This window comes from Calonectris borealis, chromosome 8 (genome assembly GCF_964195595.1).
Source record: "Calonectris borealis chromosome 8, bCalBor7.hap1.2, whole genome shotgun sequence".
Classification (NCBI taxonomy): Eukaryota; Metazoa; Chordata; class Aves; order Procellariiformes; family Procellariidae; genus Calonectris; species Calonectris borealis.
In genome coordinates, this window is record NC_134319.1 from 2490185 (window position 1) to 2516527 (window position 26343).

The 26343-nt window shown below is 41.5% G+C and overlaps 1 protein-coding gene across 1 annotated transcript in view; it reads right to left on the minus strand.

The window, feature by feature from the left end:
* Window positions 1-4000: 4000 nt before the first annotated feature.
* The window catches only part of LEPR (leptin receptor), a 71520-nt gene continuing 49177 nt past the window's right edge, over window positions 4001-26343 (minus strand). The window contains exons 7-19 of the mRNA XM_075155574.1: window positions 26108-26252; window positions 22954-23250; window positions 22663-22780; window positions 19615-19814; window positions 17377-17525; window positions 16975-17131; window positions 16802-16884; window positions 15074-15290; window positions 13739-13921; window positions 13082-13177; window positions 12434-12536; window positions 11617-11692; window positions 4001-6668 (exon numbers count right to left, since the gene is read on the minus strand). Of these exons, the coding sequence (XP_075011675.1) occupies window positions 5853-6668; window positions 11617-11692; window positions 12434-12536; window positions 13082-13177; window positions 13739-13921; window positions 15074-15290; window positions 16802-16884; window positions 16975-17131; window positions 17377-17525; window positions 19615-19814; window positions 22663-22780; window positions 22954-23250; window positions 26108-26252 (2640 nt within the window). The 3' untranslated portion in view covers window positions 4001-5852. The remainder of the gene's footprint in view (window positions 6669-11616; window positions 11693-12433; window positions 12537-13081; window positions 13178-13738; window positions 13922-15073; window positions 15291-16801; window positions 16885-16974; window positions 17132-17376; window positions 17526-19614; window positions 19815-22662; window positions 22781-22953; window positions 23251-26107; window positions 26253-26343) is intronic.

Below are 26343 nucleotides of genomic sequence, written 5' to 3' on the forward strand. Positions count from 1 at the left end.
GCAAAGTGGAATGCTAAAGATTTTCCGAATTTAAGCAGCACGTCGGTGACCGAGTTCGTCAGGGGAAATGACGGGGGGGCAGGACTGGCTCTCACAGAGCGCTGGCTCCCACGCTCGGCAAAGGCTCGCTACAATCGGCAAACACCTATTCAGCAGTAACGTCAACAATAAACATTTTATTCACAAAAATAATTGCCAAATTACTCTGACACTGTAGAAAGTTACACTCTCATCAGTGGGAAATAATTACCATAAATGCTCCAGAAGTAAAAGCCACATAGAGAAAATAAATTAGTTCACGTTTTATGCAAGGGGAAAAGAAAAACCCAAACCCTGCTTTACTGCAGTTTTAAACCAAAGGCTGATTGCACAGATCAGTGGCTCAAAGACAGACCAAGAATCTAAAAATGTACAAAATGTGAAAACGAGTTTCTTGCTGCTTCAAACATCAATTCCAGTTTAAAAAAAAAAGGGCATTTAACTTTAGCTGCAAGTGACATGTAAAAGGAATAATGACACATTTGATTAATTTTCTTAGATAAATGAGCTATACTCCTGAATGCTCTTCAAAATTAGTTTGCAAGAGCTTAATATTAGGGCTTAATATGTACTTCAGAAGCTGCACGTTGTTCTTCCCGATTGCTTTTCCAGTTTAAATTGAAAAGGCCTTACCTGGTGGATATGGAGCCATGGCAAAAAAAAACCCCATCTCTCTGTAAAATGACCAACTTTACTGCGAATCAACACTGAATTACTTGTAGCAAAGGCATATTTGTGGGGAAGCATTAACAATTTCACTATTAGAAGCAAATAGAAGCTGCCCAAGCCCCGGGTTTGTGTCCCCGTGCTCCTGGGACGCTCCGAAATGCGTTTCTGCAGCGTTTCTCTTCCCTCGCCGTGCCCCTTCGGCTCTCCCCGGCACCCAGCCCAGGAGCGGCCCTGGCTGGAGGGGACCGCGTCAGACCAGAGATGAAGATGGTCATCAGCTGAAACCCGCTTTGTCCCCAGCAACCCTCTTCCTCCGACGCAGATCACGGCCTGAGCCTGTTCCCTACTTTCTCCCTGTTCCTCGCAGGCACTTCCCGGGTCTCAGGCCGAGATGGGGCCGGAGCCCAGGAGAGGCACCAAGCGTGGACTCCTGGCTCCGCTCTGTTTCAGACAGCTTCAAGTACACAACTCCTGGTATCAACCTCTCCTTCCAGCCCCTGGCTGGGTGAAATAGCTGTGCCCCTCGGCACCCGCCGCTCGGCGGACAGTCGCTGTGAAGTGAGCGGCAGCTCCCATTCTGGCTACGACAGGCCAGCTGCCAGGAAAATTCCTTGGGAGATCAATGCAGAAGTTTTTCTCCTCTGATAACTTTAATGCTAAACGTGTAATAGTGTTTAGATTTCACTGTCTTCCGTCAGAAATGCGCCTGAAAGAGGGTTGTGCTTGCAGATGTAATGGCTTTATAGCATTTAGAGTTCCTGTGTACTTAATAATGGTGTATCTGCTTTTAAAAATCAACACTCAAACTCTCTACTGGCACAAGCCAAGCTCCGTTGCTGTGGATGGAGCGCGTCTCCAGTACATCGAGAGGGAACTGAGTCTCAGGTCCCCGACAACCGAAAATCCAGCCCTGATAGAAGACCAGCTGCTCGGCACACGCAGCCGGCCAGGCGCCCGCTGCTCCAGCCCTTCTCGTGACACGGAGCAGCAGACATGAGGCCACGGAGAGGAGGCAGGAGGGCTGCCCGCTTGCCGCTCTGCAGCGAAAACAACCCTCCAAAACTACCTTACAACGTGCCTTCGCCCAGCACCGTACTGCCCATCGTTGTCTCACCCAGGAATAAGCAAATGAGATTTTGCTCCTGCGTAAAGCACATGTGTTGGCTGCCCCCTGAAAGGAGACTGCTGTAAACACAGAATAAAACACTGTTATCTAACACGACGTGGGAAGTACTCAGCTTTGGTAAACAAACAAACTGACCTGAAGTTGAGGGGAAAAATAATGGTGAGAAAAGAATGCAGTAACCGACCCCAGCTCTTCATTTCCTCTCCCAAAGGCAGACGCTGCCGGCAGGAGCGGCCGGAGCTGAAACCGTAACCGGACACCAGGGCAGAGGCAGACGGCAGCAGATGGTGGATTCAGGATACGCAGATTTTGGCTTTATACAAGAGTGAAGAAAGGTGAAGAGCAGGATTGAATGTCCATTCGATACGGACGAAAATGCCAGACTGAAAGCCAGTTTTAGGAAGTATTTATTGAATAAACTCGTACAGCTGTGTCCTGCCCTTCACTATGGGTTTACCTGCACTATCAGAAACTTAGGGATTGGAGACCTGGTGTGGAGGTTGCTTCAGAAAAGGCACACCTACATTAAGGGATTACATCGCTTGGTTCTACAGTAATTACACTTAAAATCTTTTCTTTTTGCTGAAGCAGAAGAGATCAGCTAATATTTGCAGTATTTCTTACATTCACAGCAGGGATTTTTGTAAATGCCAGATCGATTTGTTTTTCTAAGGAGCACCACTTGCTCCAGCCGTGAGGAAAACAAGACTGGGATGGCGAGAGGCACCCAGCAGGACAGGCTGGACTCCCAAGGGTGGCGATATCTGTACCAACTTCGATCGAGGGAAGGCGTGCTGCACTGCTTTTTTAACATAGCAACCCTCGAGCACGGCTGCAGGCATCACAGCAAGTCCCGGCTGCAAACGCTCTCCTGCCATCAGCTCTGAGGCACGTCAGTCCTGCACGGCGGGGGACAGAGGATTAACGCCACATTTTCCCATGTTCCCAGGAAAGCCTTCACTGGTTCACTCAGCTGATCGCTCCCACGGTTAATGTACTGCTGTCCCCAGTCACTGGATGAGGACTTTGTATGGTAAAATCAACGTGAGCTTTTCATTTCTTGAGAAAGACGATCTTCAAACGCAACTAAATAATTTTTCTGGACACTGTAATTAAAGAAATCCAGACCTCATGATGAACCATGCGTTTATTATTCTAGTCTACGGAGAACTGCACCACCCTTTTCACTTCCCAACAGCAAGAAGTTGCAGCGGATGGGTGTGCTGCAGGGGCACCGGGAGGGGAGTCTCCTCCGAGCAGACGGCGATGCGGTTGTACTACGGCAGCTCAATAGTTCACATTACCTCGGCACCCAGGTTAACAAGAGGAGAAGGTTGATGTGCAGGAATCTAGGTCTTCCACCCCAAACTCAGTTGCACCACAGGGACCCCCGTGGCATTAGCTGGGGCGGGTTTGGTGGGGCAGCCGACCTACGCTGGCCTCCCCGCATCTTCAGACTTCAGGGGACGTTGGATCTGGTGGCCAAACCATCAGGAGAGGCAGAATCCAACACCCGCGTCCGTTCCCGGGGCACTCTTAGGACCCTGGCGGTTGCGCCACATCAAGTTCACGTGCTGGCCGGCGCGAATGTCTTTTTTCAGCTGAATTCTAAGTTTAGCATTCACCTGGGTGCTAATCACAGCTTTACTCCTGGGACTCCACAGGAACCTTTTCAAGACTTCAGGTTTGTCACATCTCCAGTGACACGGAGTTTTGGCGGCTAACACAAACCATGTTTTAATTCCCCCCGCCATGCATGATGTTTTTTAAACAAGTACGTTAGATTTGTGTCATATGCAACATCCAGAAACAGAGACACCCAGCAAGAGCCAGGTTAGCAGCTTGTTTGAGAAAAAGTGGTGGGTTTTTTGGTAAATTTGTCTTAAATTCAAAGTGCAGATAAATACTCGCTTTGGTCCCTTTTGCTCCATAGGATTTCTTACCGCTAATATATCAAAGTGTTTCCACCCCTCTCCTACATTTTACTATTGTTGCTGGGTTTTGCCCTTTTATTTTTAATTGCCTATATAAAGTTTTACAGAAATTTAGCTTTGGAATACACAATATATTCATCTTTCTTAGCTCCTCAAAATAGTTCTTTGAAAAGGCATGAATACAAAAATATTTACTAACTATGAAGTAGAAAAAATATATTTGGCTTGCAAATAAGTGTGGTTTTTGCAAATTTACCTGCTTACCCCAGAAAATACCGCCGAGATGCAAGATCTAATTTTCCTCCCATCTGAAGCTTTTCAGCTGAGCGGAGCAGGGCTTGTGAAGGCAAACCGACTCCTCCGAGTCCATACGGACAGGCTCGCTCTCCGAAGATCAAAAATACGGGATCCTCGGATCAAGTTACTGCCTTTTCTACCGTGGGCTCTTCGGGAAGGGGTTTGGAAGAGGTGTCAGTTTTACGGCAGTACCATTTGTACTAGAATCTCATGTTCAACAACAAAAATGTGGACATTTTACTTCCAAGTATATCATTTTACCCAGATAACACCCCACAATTAATGTAGCCACAACGATTTTTATTCTCTTCCTCTTCTTGCAGTACCGCACGTCTTTAGCTACTGGAACCGTTACTTCTTCAGGGCATGTTTTATACCCTGATGCGCTGTACAGCACGTCTCTGACCTCACAGTTTCTTTTACAGCTCTTTGATGCTACTGATGAATATTTTCAATTTACTTTAAAAGAGACTGCATAACAGCAGCCACAAGTTTGCTGTCAGGGCTTCCCTTTCCACAACTGAAATACGGCGTTCTGACTGCTTTTTCATGTGGACCATCTGCGTATTCACAGGCTCGATTTAACACAGATGTCAGGTAAGCAATAAATACGTCAGGATTGTGGAGGAAAAAAAAGCCTAACAAATATATTTGGTATTTGAACAGTGCATCCATTTACCACCAGTCCAAGCGGATACCGATGCATCATAACCTGGCAGTCTGAGCGTCCCGCGGCTGCACCGCATCCGGGTCGACTCAGTCTGCAGCACTCGGTGTCCCAAATCATTCCCAGCGAAATGACACATTCGAGCTTTCCCCCCCCAAAACACCACACATGTAAGTATTTCAATCTACATATTAGGTCACTCCTTTCTTGGGGTCCCCTAAACCAAGAACAAGCTCTTTCAACACAGTTTGCTGCACGTTTGAAGAGATACTTTACTCCTCGAGAGAGAGAGGTGTGCGCGTGGTCCGTACCGCCAGCAGCCACACTGTGCTCACCCCTGAGGAAAACACGGTCCTGTTTGACAACAGTAAATTGCAAGAAGCCCGCTGCTGCAGAACTGGGTGCAGTCCACATCGGGACTGTAAAGGGCCACTTAGTAAATGCATGAAAAAGGAGCTGTGTTCCTTCGGTGTACGTTGCTCGAATCCTCCCCAGCCCTTGAGGAGCGTTTGGGAATCTCCACATCAAGGCCTGCAAAAGCCCCGACTCCTCTACCTCTCCCCAGCCGGAGGAAGAGTCCCTTGTCATCACCGACGACACCGGGAGGGTGCTGCTGCGCTCCGCCTGCAGACGAGCGTGTGGTGGCTACGCAGGCTGGTGGCAGCCAGCGGCGGCTACAGAGGGCCTGCAGGTCTGTCGAAGGCTCTGCCCTGGGGACAGACCCCAGCCCAGCGCAGAGCCGGGGGGCTGAGCGGCAGCACCGACTGCATCTGGATCACAGCCCAGCCTCTCACCTGAACGCCGGCGGCGCCGAGTCCGATTTCCAGAGCAGTTCTTCACGGGGGTGCGCAGACATACCCCTAACGGGCATCTACCACGGACAGTTTGGCACCAGAGGCTACTTGAACACAATCAAATCTCTAACGGAAGGCCCCACATTTGAAAATCAGGTCAAGAAACGGAATTTTTTCCTACTAAAATCCTGGCACTCAAATATAGAACCAGTTACCCAGCTTCAAAACAGGAGAGCTCCTGAAAGAAGACAGGAGAGGGAAAAACAGGGGAACGTAGCAACACTTAAAAAAAACCCGTTAAGAGTACCAAATTATGGTGTGATGACTTAAGAGTTTTTCTCTGTGGTCTCTTGCACCTGGGCAGCAGTCATCTGAAACTGCGGCATGTATGGCACGATGGCTTTATACCTAAGGTTACTTTGGATAAATGCATTTAAATTAGGAGGGCTATGCTGAAGAAACCCCACATCTTTGAGTAGATTGGTTGCATGGAACTGACACATCACCCCGGAACTTCCTGTTAAAAAAATGTCATTTTCTCTTTTTTCCAAAGATGTTATCCCTAGGTAATACAGTCTCCGCTCAGGACTGTCTCCATCTGTGAAAGCGTCATCCTGATCTGAAGGCTCTGAAAATCCCTCTGAAGAAATAAGGGAAAGGGAAAGAGTCTTGCTGGGCTGCCTGCCAGGCGGATCGGGTAAGATGAGGAACGCCCCATTCCCCACCTCCCAAGAGCTACTTGAGAAGGCGCCTGTAACTGAGGAGTCTTCAGCTAAGAAGCATCTATCAAAACAACTTCCTAGATTCACTTTCTGTTCGTACAGCCCACTCGATCTGGAGTTACCGATAAGAGTAGCATATTTAATATCGGACTGCCTTGTAATTTCTCCACTGATTTGGTCATCGTGGGAGCTCTCAGAGAAGCTGCTACTATTGAAATGGCTGCTAGAGCAAGCAGAGTCATGTTCAGAGTCTTGAATTTTTGTAAACATTGAATCAATTACTAAGAAATCTTGTGTGTCTTCTTTTTTCAATGCTTTAGTAACTCTGATGTCTTCCAGTACTATTTCTGGTTCCAGAAGAAGAGGCTCAAATGACATTGCTTCGGAGTGCTTGATAAAAAGATGCTCAAAAGTTTCAGGCTAGAAGAAAAGATATATTTTAATGCTCATCTATTATTTAATAGCTTTATTTCAGTATGAAGCTACTGATTTTAAGACTCACAGACAAAAACCCCACAGTTTTAGTAAGAGTATATAGTTGAAAATCCTCTAAAACACATTTCCTCTTTTCTTTATGTCTGTGTGCAGGCGAAAATTGAGGGACAAGACAAAAAAGCGAGAACCTGTTTGTGTGTCAAGTGCTGCAAAGCAAGCGTTCTGTGAGGTGCTCAGTACTCCAGCCAAGGCAGCGTATCATTTAAGCTGAAAGAGAAGCAGCTGAATGGTCCCGTTCATTTCAACATTAATAAACATGCACCTATCGTTAAAAACACACGCAAGTGCTTTGCAAGACAAAGGTCTTATACCCTTAGATGTCCTTGGCTTTTTATTTATATTGAGTAAACAATAGTCTTAATCATTTACATGTCAACTAAAGTAACTTTCCCTGCTAGGATTATATTATTTAGGGTCAAATTCAGCCTTTCCGTAGTATTTTTAGAACATTCCCATCTGAAGAGCAGCTGTACATTTGAACTGCATGAAGAGAACCACACATTTATTTTGGAGAAACGTATGCTTTACTACTGCCTAATATAGATGCATGTAAAATACACAACAGCATGAACTGACAGCAAAACTGGAACTCCTCGCTACAAAGGAAAATTCACTTGAAAAACGCGTATTTCCTAATGAATTCAAGGCAAAACAAATAGATAAAAACAGATTTTGTGTATATTAGCAAACCACATTTTACAGCAGGAAAGCTGCCAAAACAACTAGGAACATGTCAAAATACTTAGACTAGCATGCAATTATGGAAAACAGTATACTATCTTGCGTATCTTAGGCTACTACTTTAGTCTAGACTAGCTATCAGTAACGCCTGTGCCCTCAGGTGGCAAAGCTGGCGGGCAGGGGTCTAACTGCTTTGGCACTTGCCCCACGCAAGTCCATCACCTTCCCACACTGAAACCAACCTGCACGCTGGGATCTCTCCTAGTCTTCAAAATAATGTCAATAACCACATATAAAATTAACCAGCTATTGAAATGAGCTCTAGGCTGCTAGTATACGGTATACATCAAGCCATAATAATCGTAACTTATATTGCCCGATGAAAGCTACCTTCCCTCTCACAGGTTTGCTACGAACTGACGGGAACACAGGCACTGCCGGGCCAAGGCAGACTAACAGGCCATTCAGTGTATATTGCCCACAGGGGCATTTTCAAACTGGAGACGTATATTATCGGGAAGCTTTTGAACCACCAAAAAACCACGTTTCCTCCTGATACACCTGCCCTCCTACAACCAGCAGCTGGTTTATCCTGAACAGAGATGGTTTATATTCCTTCCAAAATCTGCTTGCTCCCTCACCCCAGCCCCCAGTATCTGCTCTTATAAATGCGTGTGGGTACCACAGAAAACATACAGATATTACTGCCTGCAAAGATTAAATACATCACATTCAAAGACAGGAATGCTGTTTGGCAAAGGCCACCATCTGTCCACTCAGACACATCACTTATTAAAACATGTCAGATATTTAATCACATACAATGCATAATCCAACATCCTGAGAAAATGTAAAACTATGGCATATCAGCAATTACAGAGTAAGAAGGGTGAATAGTATTTCCACAGTATATGCATGTATGGTATAATTTGGGCACAAACTGTGTTAAACAACAGGCAAAGTAGTTCCATAAAACCGAGGAGAAAAGTCATAGTCTCAGGTCACCAGTTCCCCAACTCCGCTGACCAGATGAAACGAGATCCAAACAAACAAGGAATTTCAAGCAATGTTGTATTTTGCTCTCCTGTTCAGTCTAGGTTTTAAGTTCTACTTGTCTCCTAAGCAACAGACTACCTCTGAGCTGAAAGCCAGTTTCCACGCCTGAGACAGGTTCAAGTCAAAATTACCTTGCACTCTAATTGCTAAACACAGATATATCAAAATATGCTATTGGCCTAATTCTGCCATGATTTTGACTTTCATTTAACCTCACACATTGCAAATCAGCCCATGGACATAGTAGGGTAGTTTAGATATGCATGAGTCTTTGCAAGGTCGATATCAATTTCCCTGTAAAATATTTGTAGTTGTGTTTAAGTAATTTCTCCAACATTAGGTCCTAAAGCTTTTTTATTTTTATTTACTATTTTATTGAGCAAATAAGAGAAACTTTTATGCTTTTGATATTATGCATACATGTAAAGGCTTGCAAGAGAGAGTCTAGATGCAAGACTTGCCTGTTTTAGATCATGATTTTAACCTCTGGCTGCTGTGAGCAATACCATCAGGATAAAATAATACTCTATAAATGCAGTTCTGGAGTACCAAATACCAAATGTGCTATATTGAATATACAAAGTAATGATCAGATGTTGACTCAAGGATTTAATATTGATTTGTATCGGGACAAGACAGGAGTTCTACATCAGATGCCTTCAGAAAGACATCAGAACTTTCCAGTAGTGGTATATAGGCTATTTATGTAATCAGTGCTTATCACAACTAAGGGAAAATACCATACAAGTACTGTACGCTGCTTTTTCTACTGGAAATTCCATGCACACATACAAAAGCAGGATTTGGCCCTAAACACATGATTTCAAAGAATGTGTTCTGGCCTTGGACACTCCTGAGGTGAGTGAGAGATGATCACGCTAATCTGAGGACAGGCACGGTGCCTTCAGTGCAATTAACATTAAGCAACATTTTCCAGTAAGATTAGTACAACGTACGGAAGAGGCATGCTTTCTACTGCATAACAAGCTGTCAAAGATCATGTCAAACTTCAATTTCTTTCCTATTTGCATGCATCATTTCTTTGCCATTAATTATGGAATAAGGCATATGAATACGGAGCAGTATCACCAGGGTGTCAGCTTTACCCCCCTTTCCTAGTTAAAACTTCATCAACTTTAATACACCTCTTTCAGCTCTACCAGTCGGTGAGGAGAATCATTTCCAACATGCAAACTTCATGCACCTTCGCAATCGGCGACAGTGAGGATTGTCACGAGCTCCTTTTGCTATAGATGAAAAGATTAAATAGACAAATACAGGTGCACCGGTGCAACTTACACTCCCTGCGATTAACAACTATTCAAAGAGCCCAGCCCTTCCCAGGACGCAGCCATGGAAGCAGACGTGTCAGACTGGTCTGGGATTTAACAAACTGCGCAAGTAAAAACACCCTTAGCTTTCTAGAGCAAGCAGGGGGCACAGGCTCTGCTAACGCCAGCCAAAGTGACTGCTGGAGAACACCCACTCCTCGCTCCGTCCCATCACGACTACATCTCCCCCTAACAGAAGGATTTCCAGGAGCTTCATTTCACATTAAAACACACAGCATGGTGCATCAGAGAAGTAAGTACTTTAGCACATTAAAAAGCCACAAAAAAATCATAAGTAAAAAAATAAGCAGGAACTGCCCTAACACCACCGAAATCAGATTTTCCTTGAGGATTTCTGGCTTGTTTTTTCAAACACAGATCTAATGTTAGAGGTTACTCAGGCATCTGCATTGATGTGGCTGCATGTTTAAATGATAACAAATGAAGAAGCGATATAAATAACACACACATTGGTATTTTCAGGAAAAAGCAAGCAAGCAAGCAAGCAAACAAAAAAACCAGTAAGGCACAACACACACCCAATTTCTGCATTCTCTGAGTTGCTGCTGCACCCAAATGCACGTAAAAGGTTCAAAAGACCATAATGGGACAACCAAGTACTTGTGCAAATAAGAGATTTGAACACTTTGATGTGCCTGGAGTCAGCGGAAACTCCCAAGCTAGCTCTCAATTAGAACAAAAAACACTTTCAAGTGAAGTCAATAACTGGGCAGATCTTGCACTCAAGCTGGATAAATCCCAAACCAGTCTGATGTCTCTGCTTCCACGGCTGCATCCTGGGAAGGGCTGGGCTCTTTCAACTCCTTTTGAAAGCCAGGGCTTGAAAGCATTCAGCCCTTTGCCAGGCACAGCCTTAGTCAGTAGGCAGGGCAGTAAGCAAAAGTTAAAAACGCCAAATCTAAAGTCAGTGCTTCTGCCTGTGCAAGTGACAAACCGTGTCTCGGTCTGTAATATGGCACTTGCTCCTCATTTTTGCAAGGGCATTTTAGATTTTTGACAGACTACTTCCAGGATTCGTTATATTTAAACAAATCAGCATTGTATTGTAACTGTGCTTCCTGTCTTCTGAATATAAATAGAAAAATCTTCTAACAATTCTGTATAGGAAGCCTGGGAGCTGGCCCAATGGTTCAGCAGGCAGTGACCATGATTAGACTTCAAAGAATGTCCATTCTCTGTTTAAATGAAATGAAATAAAATAAAAGATGAGAAAAGAAACCTTCACTGGGAACGCAAATTAAATACCTGAAAAGTCTTCTGCCATTAGGTGCTCTTTCTTTTAGAAATAACAGGCCTGAATTTAGATTCTTGTCTCAATAATTACACACTCTCAAACTCTGGGACCACAAGAAACTTTTGTCTGCTGGTGCGAACTGGCTAACTCCGTGTAAAGGCTCTTACTTGTCACAGCTCCCGATTCACATGCCAAACGGAGCAGCAGTTTACCCCAGCAAAGAATTTGGCCTTTGATACACACCTGCGGTACTCACTGAGGGGCATAAGCATTACACCTATGGGACTCTACATCTGATTTACTAATTGCCCTGAAATTTAAACACCCCCTCCATTCAAAAGAGGTGTTGGTCGCTGGTCCTGGCCCATTTCCAGATACTAGGTTCCTATAGCCAAGAGAACCGCTGTATTGCTAACTTCAGAGGCTCCGAGTTGCTTCGTTCAGTAGTTCAGGTAGGGTCTCGTCTAACCAATAGGTAGAGTTCAGTACTGAGCAAACAGCAGTCAGACCCATCGGGTGGGGGAAGAAGGATCACCAGGGAAATACACACCTTCTGAAAATTAACTCCTTGCGCCCAGGAGCAATTCTTGGGGTTTGGAACATCTTCCCAAAACAGTTTCTTCATTCTGAAATATGAGGTAAATTCTGGATTTGGTACTGTTCTCATATCTTCCATACTGCTGTCATTCACCTTTGCTATGTCAGAAAAGGAATCTCTGCAATTTTATTTATCCAAAACACTATGACAATGAAACAATCATTTTGGATGTTATAGATGGCCAAAATTTAATAGAAAAAAATCAAGAAATAAAGAAGTGACATACCAGGTGGCAGTTTTGCAAAATATAAAAGGTACAGGCAGTGTTTGCTGTGTATGACCCCAGCCCACCTTCCACAAAACTCAGAGGGAATCTTTTCAATTGGCTTTTGTTTCAGACCTTAGTTTGTGATGACAATTAAATATGGAAATATATTTGCTTTACAAATTCAAAGCACATGACGCTCGTTAACTTGCCCACAAATCACTCTGCAGAAGCACAGGGTGCGCGGTACAGGCTGAAGTGATACTTCCCAGTGAAATGAACAGCACTCGTCATCACCTTACTGCAAGGACCCAGACCCGGAAGGGCAATGGTCTGATGTTCACAAGGTAACAAGCCTGTGCACTCAAGACACTTTAATTCTTGGTGCTGTATTCCACAGAGTCCTCTGCCTTTCAGTACAGCACATCAAATATATGATAAAAATAATTCCTAGCTTTCCTCAGAAAGACCCTGCCCACCAGTTCAGCAGACAGGCATCATCTAAGCTGCAACACCTTCTGCTAAAGGCCGCCTGGGACTTTTACATGACAATGAACAACTTACCTTTGGTGTGAAACCAGCAATGCTCCAAGCAACAGAACCGAGGTTGAAATAACTATTGGCAGAACCACATAGAGGCTGGCATTATTCTCATTTTCATATCCACCTGGAAATAAAAGGAATTCAGCTAATAATGCAGTAAAATAATTTGTCTGTGAACAAAGAGTTTGCAATAGGGAAATAACAAACAGTAGAAGCAACAGCTTAAACACAAAAAACCTCGATAAACAGTTTCAGTGCACATCAACAAACCTTTACCCTGAGAACAAGTAGACAAAAAGGAAGAAATTATTTTAAATACTGAGATGAGTCCTCCATTCCTGTGGGAGGTGCCCACTGCTCCCTTGCTATTAAGAAATGAAATCAGAGCATATGAAATAAGAGAATAGGCCACAACTAGAGAATGAAGAAACACAGGGTCCTGGGATCTCAGCTATTAAGTTAGATGCACGGAAATTCGGGTCCCTCACTCAACCAATCCCACAGAGAGTTTTCAAATTAAAGCAGCTTAAATCTAGATCACTGTTTATAGTTATATTACAATTACTTTATTACTGACATTTTTTTCTGATAAGATACAGACTTTTCCTGCATTTAAAGTTTACTTTTACAAGCTCCTATTTCATAAACAACATGGATCCTGTAAGTCACCTTTGGTAAACTGATCCGTTGTTCTGGATTTGCCAACTCCTCCAGCAAACACAGGGTACAGGCTGAACTGGTACTTCTCGATCAGAATAAAGTGATCTGGAAAGAGGAAATCAGCCTTTTGAATCAAAACTATTATCCTGCTTTTAAACAATTACCTCCACAGAGGCTCTGGTCACGTATCAGAGTTCAGATCAGCCCAGAGAGGGCAATAATGAAAGCCATCTTTTATAGATACATACTTTAATATCAGAAGATTAATCTACACTGGATAATCTAGCATTATTCTGTCATGGAATTAACACCTTTATGGAGCTATTGTAAAAAATTATAAGATTAAAGCCAAAATGCAAATGGAATGCACATATTAACTTAGACAATTAGCTTGTGTACTCAATATTCCAGAACTAATTTTATTGTGTTGCCAAAAAATGGACACACTCCTGAGCTTCACTCTTTGTTAACCTGATTATTAATGCAACAGTCAATCCTCTACAGTCAGTCCTCTAATGATAATCCAAAATTGCTCTACTGGTCCTTACCATAAAAGCCATCAGAAACAGAGAGGGGGGTGAAAGGAATCCGAGAGCTCAGTAATGCTACATTTTTCTGTTCCATAACAATTAACATAATGTATTATATTTTCAAGTGCACACTCACCATAAATATAATATTTACTAATATTAGGAGAAACTCGCACCCATTTCATCTCCTCTTCTTTGTTAAGGTTCTTCCATTCAATAATAAAAGATGTTATCACGTATATTTGAGGTGAAAGCGTCCAAATCAAAATCACACAAGTGCTGTTCACTGGGTAAGCGCTAAGTGACTGCACAGCATTCACTGACAGAACAAGGAGAAAACAGCCGTGAATTACATGAGCTCAGAGAGAGGTGGGATGAGAGCTGGGTTAGCAGGAGAGATGTATACTATAAAATACATGCACACAAATGACTGCTACGGTTTCAGCACTTTATCATTTACTTGTTTAATTGTCTTCTTTATAATAACACCTGACCTTTAGTTCCCGTAAGCAAACACATTTAAGCCAGCAAAGCTTGGTTTACACCAACCAGTCCCGAACACTAAATAGATGAAGTTTCTTACCAGACATCAAACAAATATCCTGATTCTCATGTGCACCTCCTTAATTATCACTCCTTAACCAAAAAATTATCAATAACTGAATTGTCAACATCTATCTAGTAAAGCACGCATTGAGACCCTTGAAGCTAAATCCTATTGAATCTAAGTAATACATCAAGATAACAATCCCGTCAGACAAACGCTTCCCATTACATCTGCTACCAACCACAAGGTTTCCAGAATACGCTTACACACAATATCAGAAAGAATTTTACCCATAAAAATGCTTTAAAAATTGCATTACAGCAGTAAAGTTCCAAGAATAGACAGCAGTAATGTTTCCACAAAATATATTTGCATATGAATGTTACACAATTGAAATATTCAAAAGCAGCCGCCTTTATTTTATTAATAAAGCAGAGTGCAGCCGAATCAATGAAGAGGCTGCTTAGGAAGTAAAGCCAAACCTCTGAAAACTATGTACTCTGGCAGCCCGTCAGGTGAGCAGCCAGAGAAACAAGACCGTATTTCATTTTGGACACACCAAAACATTCCCTAGCAGGAATGTTGAGTGTTCCCAAGACAAAGTAGATGAAAGATCAGTTCTACAGTAAGATTTTATTTTTCTTCGATTAATTACTTTATATTCTGTTAGTGCAGGGAAGACAGCCCAGTTAAAGACAACTCTTTTCCCAACCCAAAGATCATTAAGATTTTCATGCGATGGAAAATTTTTCATTTTTCAAATAGCTTTGTTGGTGACATACAGAATCTGTTTCCCATATACAGCTGAAACATTTTTTATTCTAAGAAAGGGAATTTTATTACAAAGAAAGCTTTGTCCAAAAGCATCACAAGGATTCCTATCATTTTCCACATCTCAAAATGGTTACTAATTGGTGTTCTTACCTGTGCTCATTTGCTGTGACAGAGTTAAATTAAAATTAATTGAAGAAACTCCAATTGAATTCATGGCTAAAACTGTAATGGTATGTGTGTGTTCAGTCCATGGAAATGAACAGGTAGTGCCATTATCAACATATTCTGACCACGTGGTGTTTCCTGATGTCTGATGCTTTATAACGTATCGGCTCACACTGCACAATGAGTGATTCTTCATCAGTGGCTGCAGCAAACATTGGCATTAATTAATTTCCCAGTCTTTGATTTCAAAAGCAAATGTTATTTGGGCAGAAGGCACTGGTCCAATTTTAAGAAAACATGACCCAATAAAGATATTCTATAGACTGGCTACTGTCCTTTTAGCAAAGGCACTGTAGTCCGTTTAAAGACTTAATTTCTTCTGTCTCTCTGAGAGCTGACACACTTACTTGCTGTCTTTCCAGTGACGGGAGGGCAGGGGGGACAAGGAAATACAAACTTTCAGACTCCTATAGTAACTCATATAGTAACTCCTATAGTAACAGTATAGATACTGTTTTATCTTAGTATTTTTCAGGACTGAAAAAACAGAACAGATGACTCTTTGCATACTAAACATGGACAAACAGGAGTGGACAGTCACTGATGTATTTCTTTTCTCTGTCCTGCATTAACCTTTTAACGTAGCTTTGCCCAGTTTACATGCAGTTGCAGTGGTGTTTATACAGGCAGCTGTCTAGGAGTCAGTGGCACATTCTGCTCAGAGATCCTGGTCAGCAGAACTTGGCAGCTGAAGACTGCAACTCTCATTATAACTTACAGTCTTTGATTCCATGTTATTCTTTTTTCTGAGTATTTGAACAAACTGCATTTTAAGTCTCTGTTTCATAGCATTTTTATAACTAACACTAAGGCTGACATGAACATGTCAATGTCATACAGCATTGACACTTCAGCTGCATTAGTACAATTCGGACAGCAGGTCTGGTCTCTGCGCAAAGGCAAGGAAGCCTGCAGCCTGCCTAGAGGGCTGAGGGCTCTCCTAAAGTAGCGAGGACTACAAGGCTTCAGGAATAATAGGATGTTCCACATGGCTGCGATGCAGCCCCACGTGCAGTTCAACATGGCTGTGGTGCATGCAAACTGGACCTGCGCAAGAAAATTTGACGGCCACCTGGGATGGGTCCAGTGTAGAACAATCAGCTCACTTCAGAAGGCTGGCCTGTCAGCTTCCTAAGCCTGGAAACACGCCTGATGCCGCGTACGTCTGTGCTGAGCCTCACCTACCTCTCAGCCATCCCGAGCAACCACACAGACTACAAAGTTTCTGTCCTACTACATTACTATAAACTTGGTAACTATTAGGGTACAAAATCAGGTCGACGTGTGCCAGCTAGCTGCAGGAAAGATTATGGAGAATAAAATCAGAAGAGGGGGAGAGGGGAGTAACAGCAACAGAAGGGAGTAAAGTACAAGACAGGCTGACTGAGCAAAGAAGGCGGAACCATCGCACCTTGTATCACAGTATTACAATCAATATTCACCAGCAACCTCTGCTTGCCTCCACTATTAGCCAAGCAAGAGGCAGTAACACAGAAGAAGTCATATCCCAAGTGCCTTGCATATGAAGCCCCGTAAACAGCGACTGCCCAAGTTTGCCTCCCAGGGCAGTATGTGCTTATCATATTCCCTTTTCGGCAATTCTACCAATGGTTTTTGGATCAAAGTGAAAGACCAAAATGTAATTGTTCTCACCTTCCACAGGAGCGTAACATTCTTCTGCCTCCTTGCCGGATCTTCAATAATAATTCTCCAAAATTCAGGGCCTTGTAATGGAGCTGCAAGATAACACAGTTTTGAAAGAACAGGGTCACGCCTCAGTCTGAACCTGGACAGCCCATCAGAGTGCAGTCCGAAAGCACATGTACCTTTGATATCTTTTACAAGCGTATAGGCTGATCTGCTCCAGTTGCTCCAGTAACCTGATCCATCCAGTTCTCTGCACCGGACCTGAACAACATACTCAACACAAAGTTTCTGAACTTTTATCACAGCTGATCTTGGTGCATTTGAAACTTCATAAAGCTGTAATAGAAGTAAAAATATTTAGAGTAAGAACAAAAGGCTGTTTAGGCATCTGTTAGAGTCAAAATTCCTGAAAATTAATCCAATGAGAAAGTGACCTAATTGGTAATGTTCCTTTGCTAGATAATGCAAATGCTTATAACCGTGATTCATTGCATGCCACAAATTCCACAAAAACCCGCTAACACACTAAATGACAGCACTGCAACAATTCATGCTTCAATCTAGATTAAAAAAGACAGTACCTCCCATGTAATTTCTTCCCTGTTCACAGCATACCGAATCTGAAATTTAAGATCGTTGTTTGCAAATACTGGGTTTGTCCAGCTCACATTCAGCAGCCCAACATTCCTGGTGATTTCTGCTTTAACGTTGGAGGGAGGAAGCGGCTTCACTAGAAAATTGAAAGAAAAGAAAAAAAAAAACCCCGACTGTAATGGCTGCACTGACATTTCTCATTAAATCCAATCATCATGGTTTACTTTCTTCTGTCCTGAGGGTGGCAGGTAATACATTGTGGCCTCTGCTACTCCAAGTAAAGCTGGACTATAATGCAAACATAACAATTCACCAATCCAAGCTGGCTGGCCCATTCACTGCAGACAAAAGCGTTGCTGACTGAGAAAAGGCAATGTTTGTCTAACAGGAAATTCATTCCAATTTTGACCCGAAACTAAAAGAAAATCTTAAACTGAAATATCAAAATCAAAGTTTCTTACAGAATAAACACCTTATTAAAAAAAAAAAAAAAAATCCATGGGCAAGTTTCAGTACATTTCATTTCAATTTAAACCACAATAGCTTATATTGGTGCTAGCAGCTGGTACATCCCCTGGTACGAACAGCAAAGGATATAGCCTGGCGCTAATGGGGTGCACCACTGTGGAAAGTAGCGGCACACATGGCTCAGAAAGGCAGCTCCTATAAAGGACAGTGACAGACATTACGCAATGATTAATAGAAATATTACATTAAGGTTTTTTTTACTAATAGGAAATTCCACCAAAATTGAGCTTCTCCAGCAGACTGAACACAAATGTCACAAAGCCCTAGTTTCTTAACAAAGCAAAGTTAGAATAAACTCATTTTGACTAATCAGATGGTGAGTGAGGAGAAAACAACAAAAGAAAAAGAAATAAGCTTTAAATTTTGGGTGGTGCGAGTATGTTTTGTTTTACTATGATACAGAGCACCTTTCATCCAGTGTAGGCCAATTCTATTCATTGCTTTTTATTTAAAGTGATGACTTGAACTTTAGAAGTTCTAGCAGAACTTCTAAAGTTCTGCTAGAATTCCTCACTGGGCAGCATCGTATAAAGCCACCACCACTCCCCAAAAGAGCACAGCCAACTGAGAGCACAGACGTGCCCGACACAGACTAACACTACAGGTGCCATGCTGACAAGGTGCCAGCTTCTCTTGGCAAATTGTCTAAGCAGCAGAAGTGTAGGATCCCCACCCGCCATCCCTCACACCACCCTCCTTTTTGATGCCCAAGGCTGCCAACAGTTCTCTGATAATCAGCGAACGTGCTTGTCAAAAAGGCAGAAACAATCCTCTTTGAACTAGACAGGAGCAACCTTGAAAACCACCAAATTAGTGGTAGTAATAGTAATAATAATTCCCATACCCCACTTAGCTATAAAGCACTGAACTTTGCCTTTCCTTCCTGTGATGTTCATTTTTGCTTACTCTATTTAAACTTTGAAACGCAAAGGATAGTTTGGTTTAATTTATGTTCTCTGTCTGTATGCTTCCCCACACACATAATAGATGTATTTTATTCCGCTTTATTTCATGTAGCACTTCGGTGGTCTAGCTGCCATGTTCTCTCTCTACATATGTTCACATTTGTGTCCAAAAATACACAGTCCAATGAACGTTCCGAGTCATAGACCAGGTAAGACATGCTTTGCACATTTTGCAATGTTTGAAAACACTCACTGTTCCTGCCTCTTGCTTTTATACAAATTTAAGTAAGTGCTCTGTATGTCACAAAAGAAACTTTGCAAAAGCATGCAAGAGCATGAACAGTCCCTATAATTTTAAATGAATATATAACTGTGTAAGTAATACATATACTGCTACACTGTATCAAAGTATAAACTTAACAACTAACTGAAGACTTCAGAAAAATTAGATAATCAAGAATCTCAAAAATGAGACTGCCATTTTAAATATAATACTTGCATTTTCTGTAGATGTCTTTGCAAAACACCTGAGAGGATAAACATGCAAAACTGGATGTTTCATTTTATAGGTATTATCTGCAGTTACAATCTGCTCCTGTGCCAAGCAAAATGTATGGGAATAACATTTAATCCAATGTCTTTTAGAAGACAGTATCAACGCTCTTGTGCTTTTATGTTCTTTCCACAATCTAATTTATTTAAAATGCTATGAAGAAGTACTTTACCTATACCATATAAGGAATTAAATCCAAGGTCACAAGTGAAGAAAGACGTGCACAAATCTTGACCTACCCACATCTGCTGGAACGACACAAGTTGGTGAGGATTCAAGTGTTCCCAGTAAGTGCTTAAACTCTATCCACATGGTATATCCAGATAAAAGAAAAATAGGCTGAAATGTGCACTCATAAGAATGATTCTTCTGTAAATGACATTCTTTCACCTCTGATTTTGGAGAAGTACTTGGAAAGTCAGAACAATAAATTCTGCTCCTTAAGAGAAAAAAAAAAAAACATTCAGTTAATACATTGCAACTATAAGCCGCTCATGGCATCAGTTCTGTAACTCTGAAGGCAATTAAAACAAATGGTGTCATTGGAACCATCTGCGGTTCTTTGATCATTATTTGGACAGATCTTGAACTTGAGTTTGCACTAAATGGATAAATAACACTGCAGCGTTATTCCTTAAAGTTTTGGCTCCTAGCCTGAAAAAAGTAGGACATGAAGGTTCCCCGCAGTGCAAAATCTTTTGATAAGAGACTAACAACAGGAAGAAACAGGTACGACAAGAGCAGGCATCTCCAAATACTCATAAATCATGTTACTTGAGTGGTATGTATTAGCAATAAACATAGCAAGGCAGATGTCCAGCCAAGAAATTATTCCAGCCGGGAATATGACTTTCAAAATACCAACTGGCGTCCAGGGGAAAGCTGCCACATGGACCAACTGGACATGTGCAGTGAAGTCTCCAGGAGATGGAAATCGCATAAAAATATCAGTTCTGGAGGGTGGTATTAAAATCCCACATATAGTCAGTATCATATCTGGCAACAGAAGAGAGGAGACCTGGACTCTGGATAAAATGGCACTGGACATCTTATCGGTGATGGAAAGGAAAGTTTTCAAATTTCTCCTGTTTCTGCACAGCTCAGATTTATGGTGAGAGTGGCCAGATAGGGTATTAGTTATTCAACTGAACCACAAAAGTTACACTTAGCTGAATCTCTCCTCTTCCTGTCAACATAGCTAACACTGATTAAACTGTTTCCTTGTGCTTTGAAGGTTTAGCTCAGCATTTTCTGTTTTTACAGGATGATGATTTCTGTGCTATTTCTGTTGGCAGCACTGTCTGCAGAGAAAGATGTAGTAACAACCCAACCAAAACAAAACACCAACAGCAAAGCTATCACACCACATTACTGTAGAGTGTTGGATTTCATCTATAAAATGTGATTGCATCAGTAACTAAGAAGAATAGCTGTGTGCCCCTGGAAAACCTGACGTGCCTGATGTCGATGCGCTACATCTAACTTCCAACTTTCATCCTGTGGACTTGTCTATGTCTAAGTAAATACTAGCAACTCCAGCGTGTTTATGGTGCCTCTTACAATCGAGCTTGGGCAATTAAAAAAACTGGCCATTTCATTTGGTTTCAAGCTTGTAAACATTCTAGTTCGTTTTGTATTTTTGTTCCCAATGTGCAATAGAATCTTATGCAAATGTGTTTTCATAACTATAAATTTTTAAACATCCTATACTTCAACTTTTTGGTAGCCGGTACATTCATGTGGTCCCCCATGATTTCCCACCACCACCACCTTTCAGACCTTACTGAAAGACCAAAAAAAAAAAAGAACAAAAAGAAAGATCACGATAAATACTAGCATCTGGGAAGCATTTTCACTCAAAGGGATTTTCACTTCGTATTAGAAAACAACATTTTTAGCTAAACCTTAACAGTCAAAAAGTGGGAATAAAAAGCATGGCAAGAGCAGCATGGTTTTTATTTCAAGCTCCCTGCTCAGCAGGACACTCATTATATTCATATTTGTAAAGACAGTCAAAACAAAGCCTACCTTAGCAGTCAGCTAGTCACTAATCCTGCCCTAAAAGCTCCACTTGAAATCTCAAGCATTCCAGTTATTACTTTAGTTCACAAAATCCTGAGAAATATTCACCTCGGTACTATGAGAGTTCAAAACTTCAATCCACCTCCAGCAGAGAAGACATTCCAGCTTTCCAAAGGATTAGGCCTTCAGGGTTGATTTAAGCTTGTTTGCCAAAACTTTTGCATATCCAGTCCAGCAGAGCCGTAAAACTACAGATTTTTTCTCAGGAAGGGTTGTCTGTCTGTCTACCTTGTTTATATAAAGACTAACACAGTTCTAGGAAACTCTCATGCTCAATATATTAGTAACTCAAAGGGATTTTTTAGTTTCATGGTAAAACAATATTATCACAGGCACTATTTGTGCACATGAATGAAGATAAGGATGGTCATACCACCGATTTAATAATCAGTTTTGTATTTTGCAAACAATAATGTGTTTGCTCCACACCACACCCCAGTTCTCCTGCTCTGTCCAAAAGACAGACAAAATTGAACCAACCATCTGAAAACAAGGTAGGCCAAAACACCTGACCAAAACCATGAAAACTAAGAATTGCTCTAGCCACCAAAGATGCTACCTTCATAAAGCAATATTCCCTTTATGAACTAAGATTTGATTCTTTCTTTATAAGCAAGATTGTTTCCATCTGGAATGAATTAAATTCCACCCCTGTATTTTTATCTACTGTCTGTATATAGAAAAAAAAGATACAGAATTACAGAAAAAAATCGAAGAATGAATGGAGACCTTAAGAGGTCTCAAGTCCTACCTCCGACTCAAAGCAGGGTTAAATTCAAAGTCAGATGAAGTTGCCCAGGGTCCTGTCCAGTCGAGATCTGAAAGTCTCCAAGGACAGAGATTCTACAGCCTCTCTGGGCCACTGCTCCAGTGCTCAGTCACTCTCACTGTGAATGGTTTTTTTCCTTATTTCCTTACAATTTGTAGATACGAGCAACTAGAAGAATAATTTTTATAACTGATACAAGCAAACACCTCTACTTCAAGAGAACTGGCTTCCAAACTGCATCTACAGGCTTTACAAATACTGAAGAACATTGTAAATAGAATCCATGTTACATACTCAGGTATTAGGGACATGGTTTAGTGGTGAACTTGGCAGTGTTAGGCTAATGGTTGGATTCGATGACCTTAAAGGTCTTTTCCAACCTAAATGATTCTATCTATGGTCCAAACAGAAAGAGTGCATTAAAAGCTATACATACCTGTAGTATCTTAACTGCAAGGAACTCCCCAGGAGCAATGTGTTTGGGTTTGCAGACCATCTGCAAGTCATTTTAGTCAAGTACCCATCCGTTTCACATGTGATATTGATATTCACATCTAATTAAAACACATTGAAAGTTTATTAATAAAGATATAATTGTTTATACAAAAAACATGCATTACAAGTCATAACCGCTCAATAAAAGCTAACTGGAGTTTAAAACGGAAATATTCTGACCTTACTATTAAAATGCACCAAAATTGTAATTTAAAATCATTTGGAGTCTTACCTACTACATATAATTCAGCGTATCTATGATGACATTCCCTATTTTGATGACAACAGTACAACGCGTTATAGAAGAAATTTCCTCTAGGTTTTGTTGCTTTCAAGTTGAAAAGAGTAACTTTGCTTACGCGATCATTCACAAGCGTATACTGACTTTCTGGGATTTCTTCTGCTAAATTCAGCCACCAAACAATCTTCTTGGACACTACAATCTTGGTTTTGTTTTTATAGATGCAATGAAAGGAAACGTTAGAACCAACACTGGTCAGTATCTTAGGAGGGAAGTACAGGACTTCAGCTACACAGAAGGGGAAAAAAAGGAAAAAAAAATCCACTGAGATTAGAATCTGAACCAAAAAAAAAAGCATATGTCAATAGAATATATTATCATCCAGTTGTATTTCTAAATTTCCTACTTCTTAATTACTATTAATGACTATAGCGGAGAGGGGAAGAAATGAGCCCTTGACTGTCCCCCCCCATAACTGATGTTTGTAAATTCTGATAAAAATAATCTTTAATATCCCCAGGCAATCAGGAATCAAATGAGCAGAAAAATCACTGGAGGGTACAGTGAAAGCAATACACAGCAGCACAAGGGAAATGGGGAATCATACGGGCTCCTGTAAATTAAATCTTGGGAAACTAGATTAACACTGCTGCTTTTTACTCAGCCCACTTTTTAAGACATCAGGTCAGCTTATTTAAATACTGCAACAAGTACTTGCAACCTAGAAAGGTTTAGCTTCTGTAACTCATCTCACAAAGACATACACCACAAATTTTAAACTTGTAAAATTGTCCTCAGGTAAAAGTGAGAGAAGATCCAAATAAGCAGAGCGCGATGTTTGGGCTTGGGGAAAAAAAAAATCTAACCCTTTGAACCCTGCAAGGATGTTGAAATCATATGCTAGCTGAAGCATTACTGTAATACTGGAACAGATATATCGAGAGAATTCCTATTCAGAACTGGGGAAGGGGGGGTTGAAAAAAAAATTAAAAAAAAAAAAATCAAGCTTTTCAGTAGTTACGAATCCTGCTCCTACTGAAGTCAGCAGGAGATTAATGTCTCAAAAACTTGTTTACAATCTCAGCAGTGTAGTTAATTCCAAATGGTAGCAGTGATACAGTAAGTGATTCACCTAGGCATAAAGATTTGAATTTGCAAAGCATGTAAACATGCATAAGCTCAGCCTCAATCAGTCAGGTACTTAGGGAAGCTACAGGTGTTATACACCTGCTGAAAAGGAACAGTTTGCCAGAGATCAACACAAAGCCAGCATGAAAATCCCTAAAAGGTCAGGTTTGCTTTCCGTAGTTCAGGAACCATATCAGATATTTTTAGGATTTTTCCAAAATACAGGCCTTCCCAGATACCAGAGCAGACCTACAATATTGTCATTGTCCAAGGCTTTCATACCAAATATAAATCAGAACACGAATGTACAAAATATAAGTGCCTGATTCAGTATTTACTCTTCCGGTGTTAATGTGCCTCCGTGAATGCAAAGCAGTGTTCCTGTTAACAGCTGCTTTGCTGCTCCCAGCTGTGCTGCACGCTCCACTGTTCCTCCATCGGCTCATCTCATCATCGGCCACTGGAGGCCATATGCCAATTTCAGCTTCCTGCAGTGAAGAAACTAATCCCTCTATGCTGCCATCAGGTTTGCCACAACGGGATTATTTTGCTGATGAGATGTATGTTTAATACAATTACATATCCCATAGCAGGATTAATAAAAAATAATCTAACGGTATCTGCTGCACCTCTTTTACATCCATATTTCTCAATACGCTCATAAACCCTTTCTGAAAATATCGGTATATGCGCATGTGAAAGAGAGAACGTGTATTTACCCCCAAAAAATTGTCAAAGCTCTATAGTTTTTTATATATATGCACGCACACACTCTTTTTTAAAATTTTTATATATATAGATATAAATCCAAAAGACTAAGGGCCAGTTAGGCCTCTAGTCATACAATCAGGCATCCTGTGTTTCATGCTCGATTGCCATGAGGGTCTGTGTATTTTCAGCTTTCTTGGAAGAGAGTTCCTTCTGCAAAGTTTAGTTATTTCCTTGGTACTTGATTTAAGCACATACATTACACTATTTAGCATACAGTAAGCAAGTGTACATGTAAGCGCCTAGGTGAAGCACTAGTATTGTCATGTAACAGTTCAAAGGATACCTGTGACAACGCAGACCAAAACATTTCCAGTTAATCATAAGCAGAGCATGGAAAAACACAATGCAAAAAATCCTGAAATCTTTAGGCTGACCCAAAACACCTGAATCTGCAAAGTGAATCAGCGATACTGATAACTGACCAAGGATTTGCCAAACAAAATTTCTTCCCCTTCCTATATACTCTGACCATCAATAATGGCCATTATGATCTATCATTTTAGCAGGAGCTATGTTGATGTAAGGGACCTCATGAAATCGTAAGAGCCCTTTACTCAGTCCAGAAGAGCTCTTACTGTGTGTGACATGTCAGGAACTCACCCTATTTGGTGGGGTGATATACTGATGACAGTATATAAGATCATACGCTTAACACTAAAGCCACATGCATTGAAACTGACTGGCTGGGGCTATTATGCAGTTCATGAATGGGGCTCAGCATTACAAACCGAGATGAATTATGTTAAATCTACAAACCCGAAACGGTGTTCTGCACTTTCAGTTCAGCTACAAAGCCTCATACTAAACTAGAAGTTAGAGAAAGCATTAGAAGAAAAATCTTGTATCGAGTAGAGGTTAAAAGCAGCCAACTGCCTTTTGAAATGGAAAAACTCTTTGAAAAAGAGCTTTTTCTGTGTCTGAACAGGTGCTTGGTGAGCAAGCAACAGGGCCAGACAAGGAGGTGTCACGGAGCTGACTGTGCAGTCTACATGCATTACACCAGAACTCTTTTAATGCAAGTCTTGTATAAAAGAAAGAGCAGAATCTCAGGCAAAGCCATGCAGAAGGAGAAGCAGAAGGGGAAAGAACTTTCACAGGATTTTTCAGCCCAACTCATGCACACTGTACCTCCCTGGATAACACATGCTCTCAAATACTCAAATGTTCCACAAAACAAATCAAACTGGGAAATCTGTTCTATTCCAAAAGACTATTTACTGCACGTAAGTGACTGCAAGTGACCTACCTCCCAAATTGAGATTATACGGTGTGCTCCAGTCACTCCAGAACCCTGGACCATGATGATTCCTGCACCGCACTTGAACTAAGTATGAAGAATCAAGTAGTGTATTGTCTATGGCCAGTGAGGTTTCTAGAGCGACTTGAACCATCTGTTGGATTGTCAGAAGCCATAATTGTTGTAAAATGAAACACGACAAAGAGACAGAGGGAAGCAAAACAAATACTCTAGAGAGTAGTTTT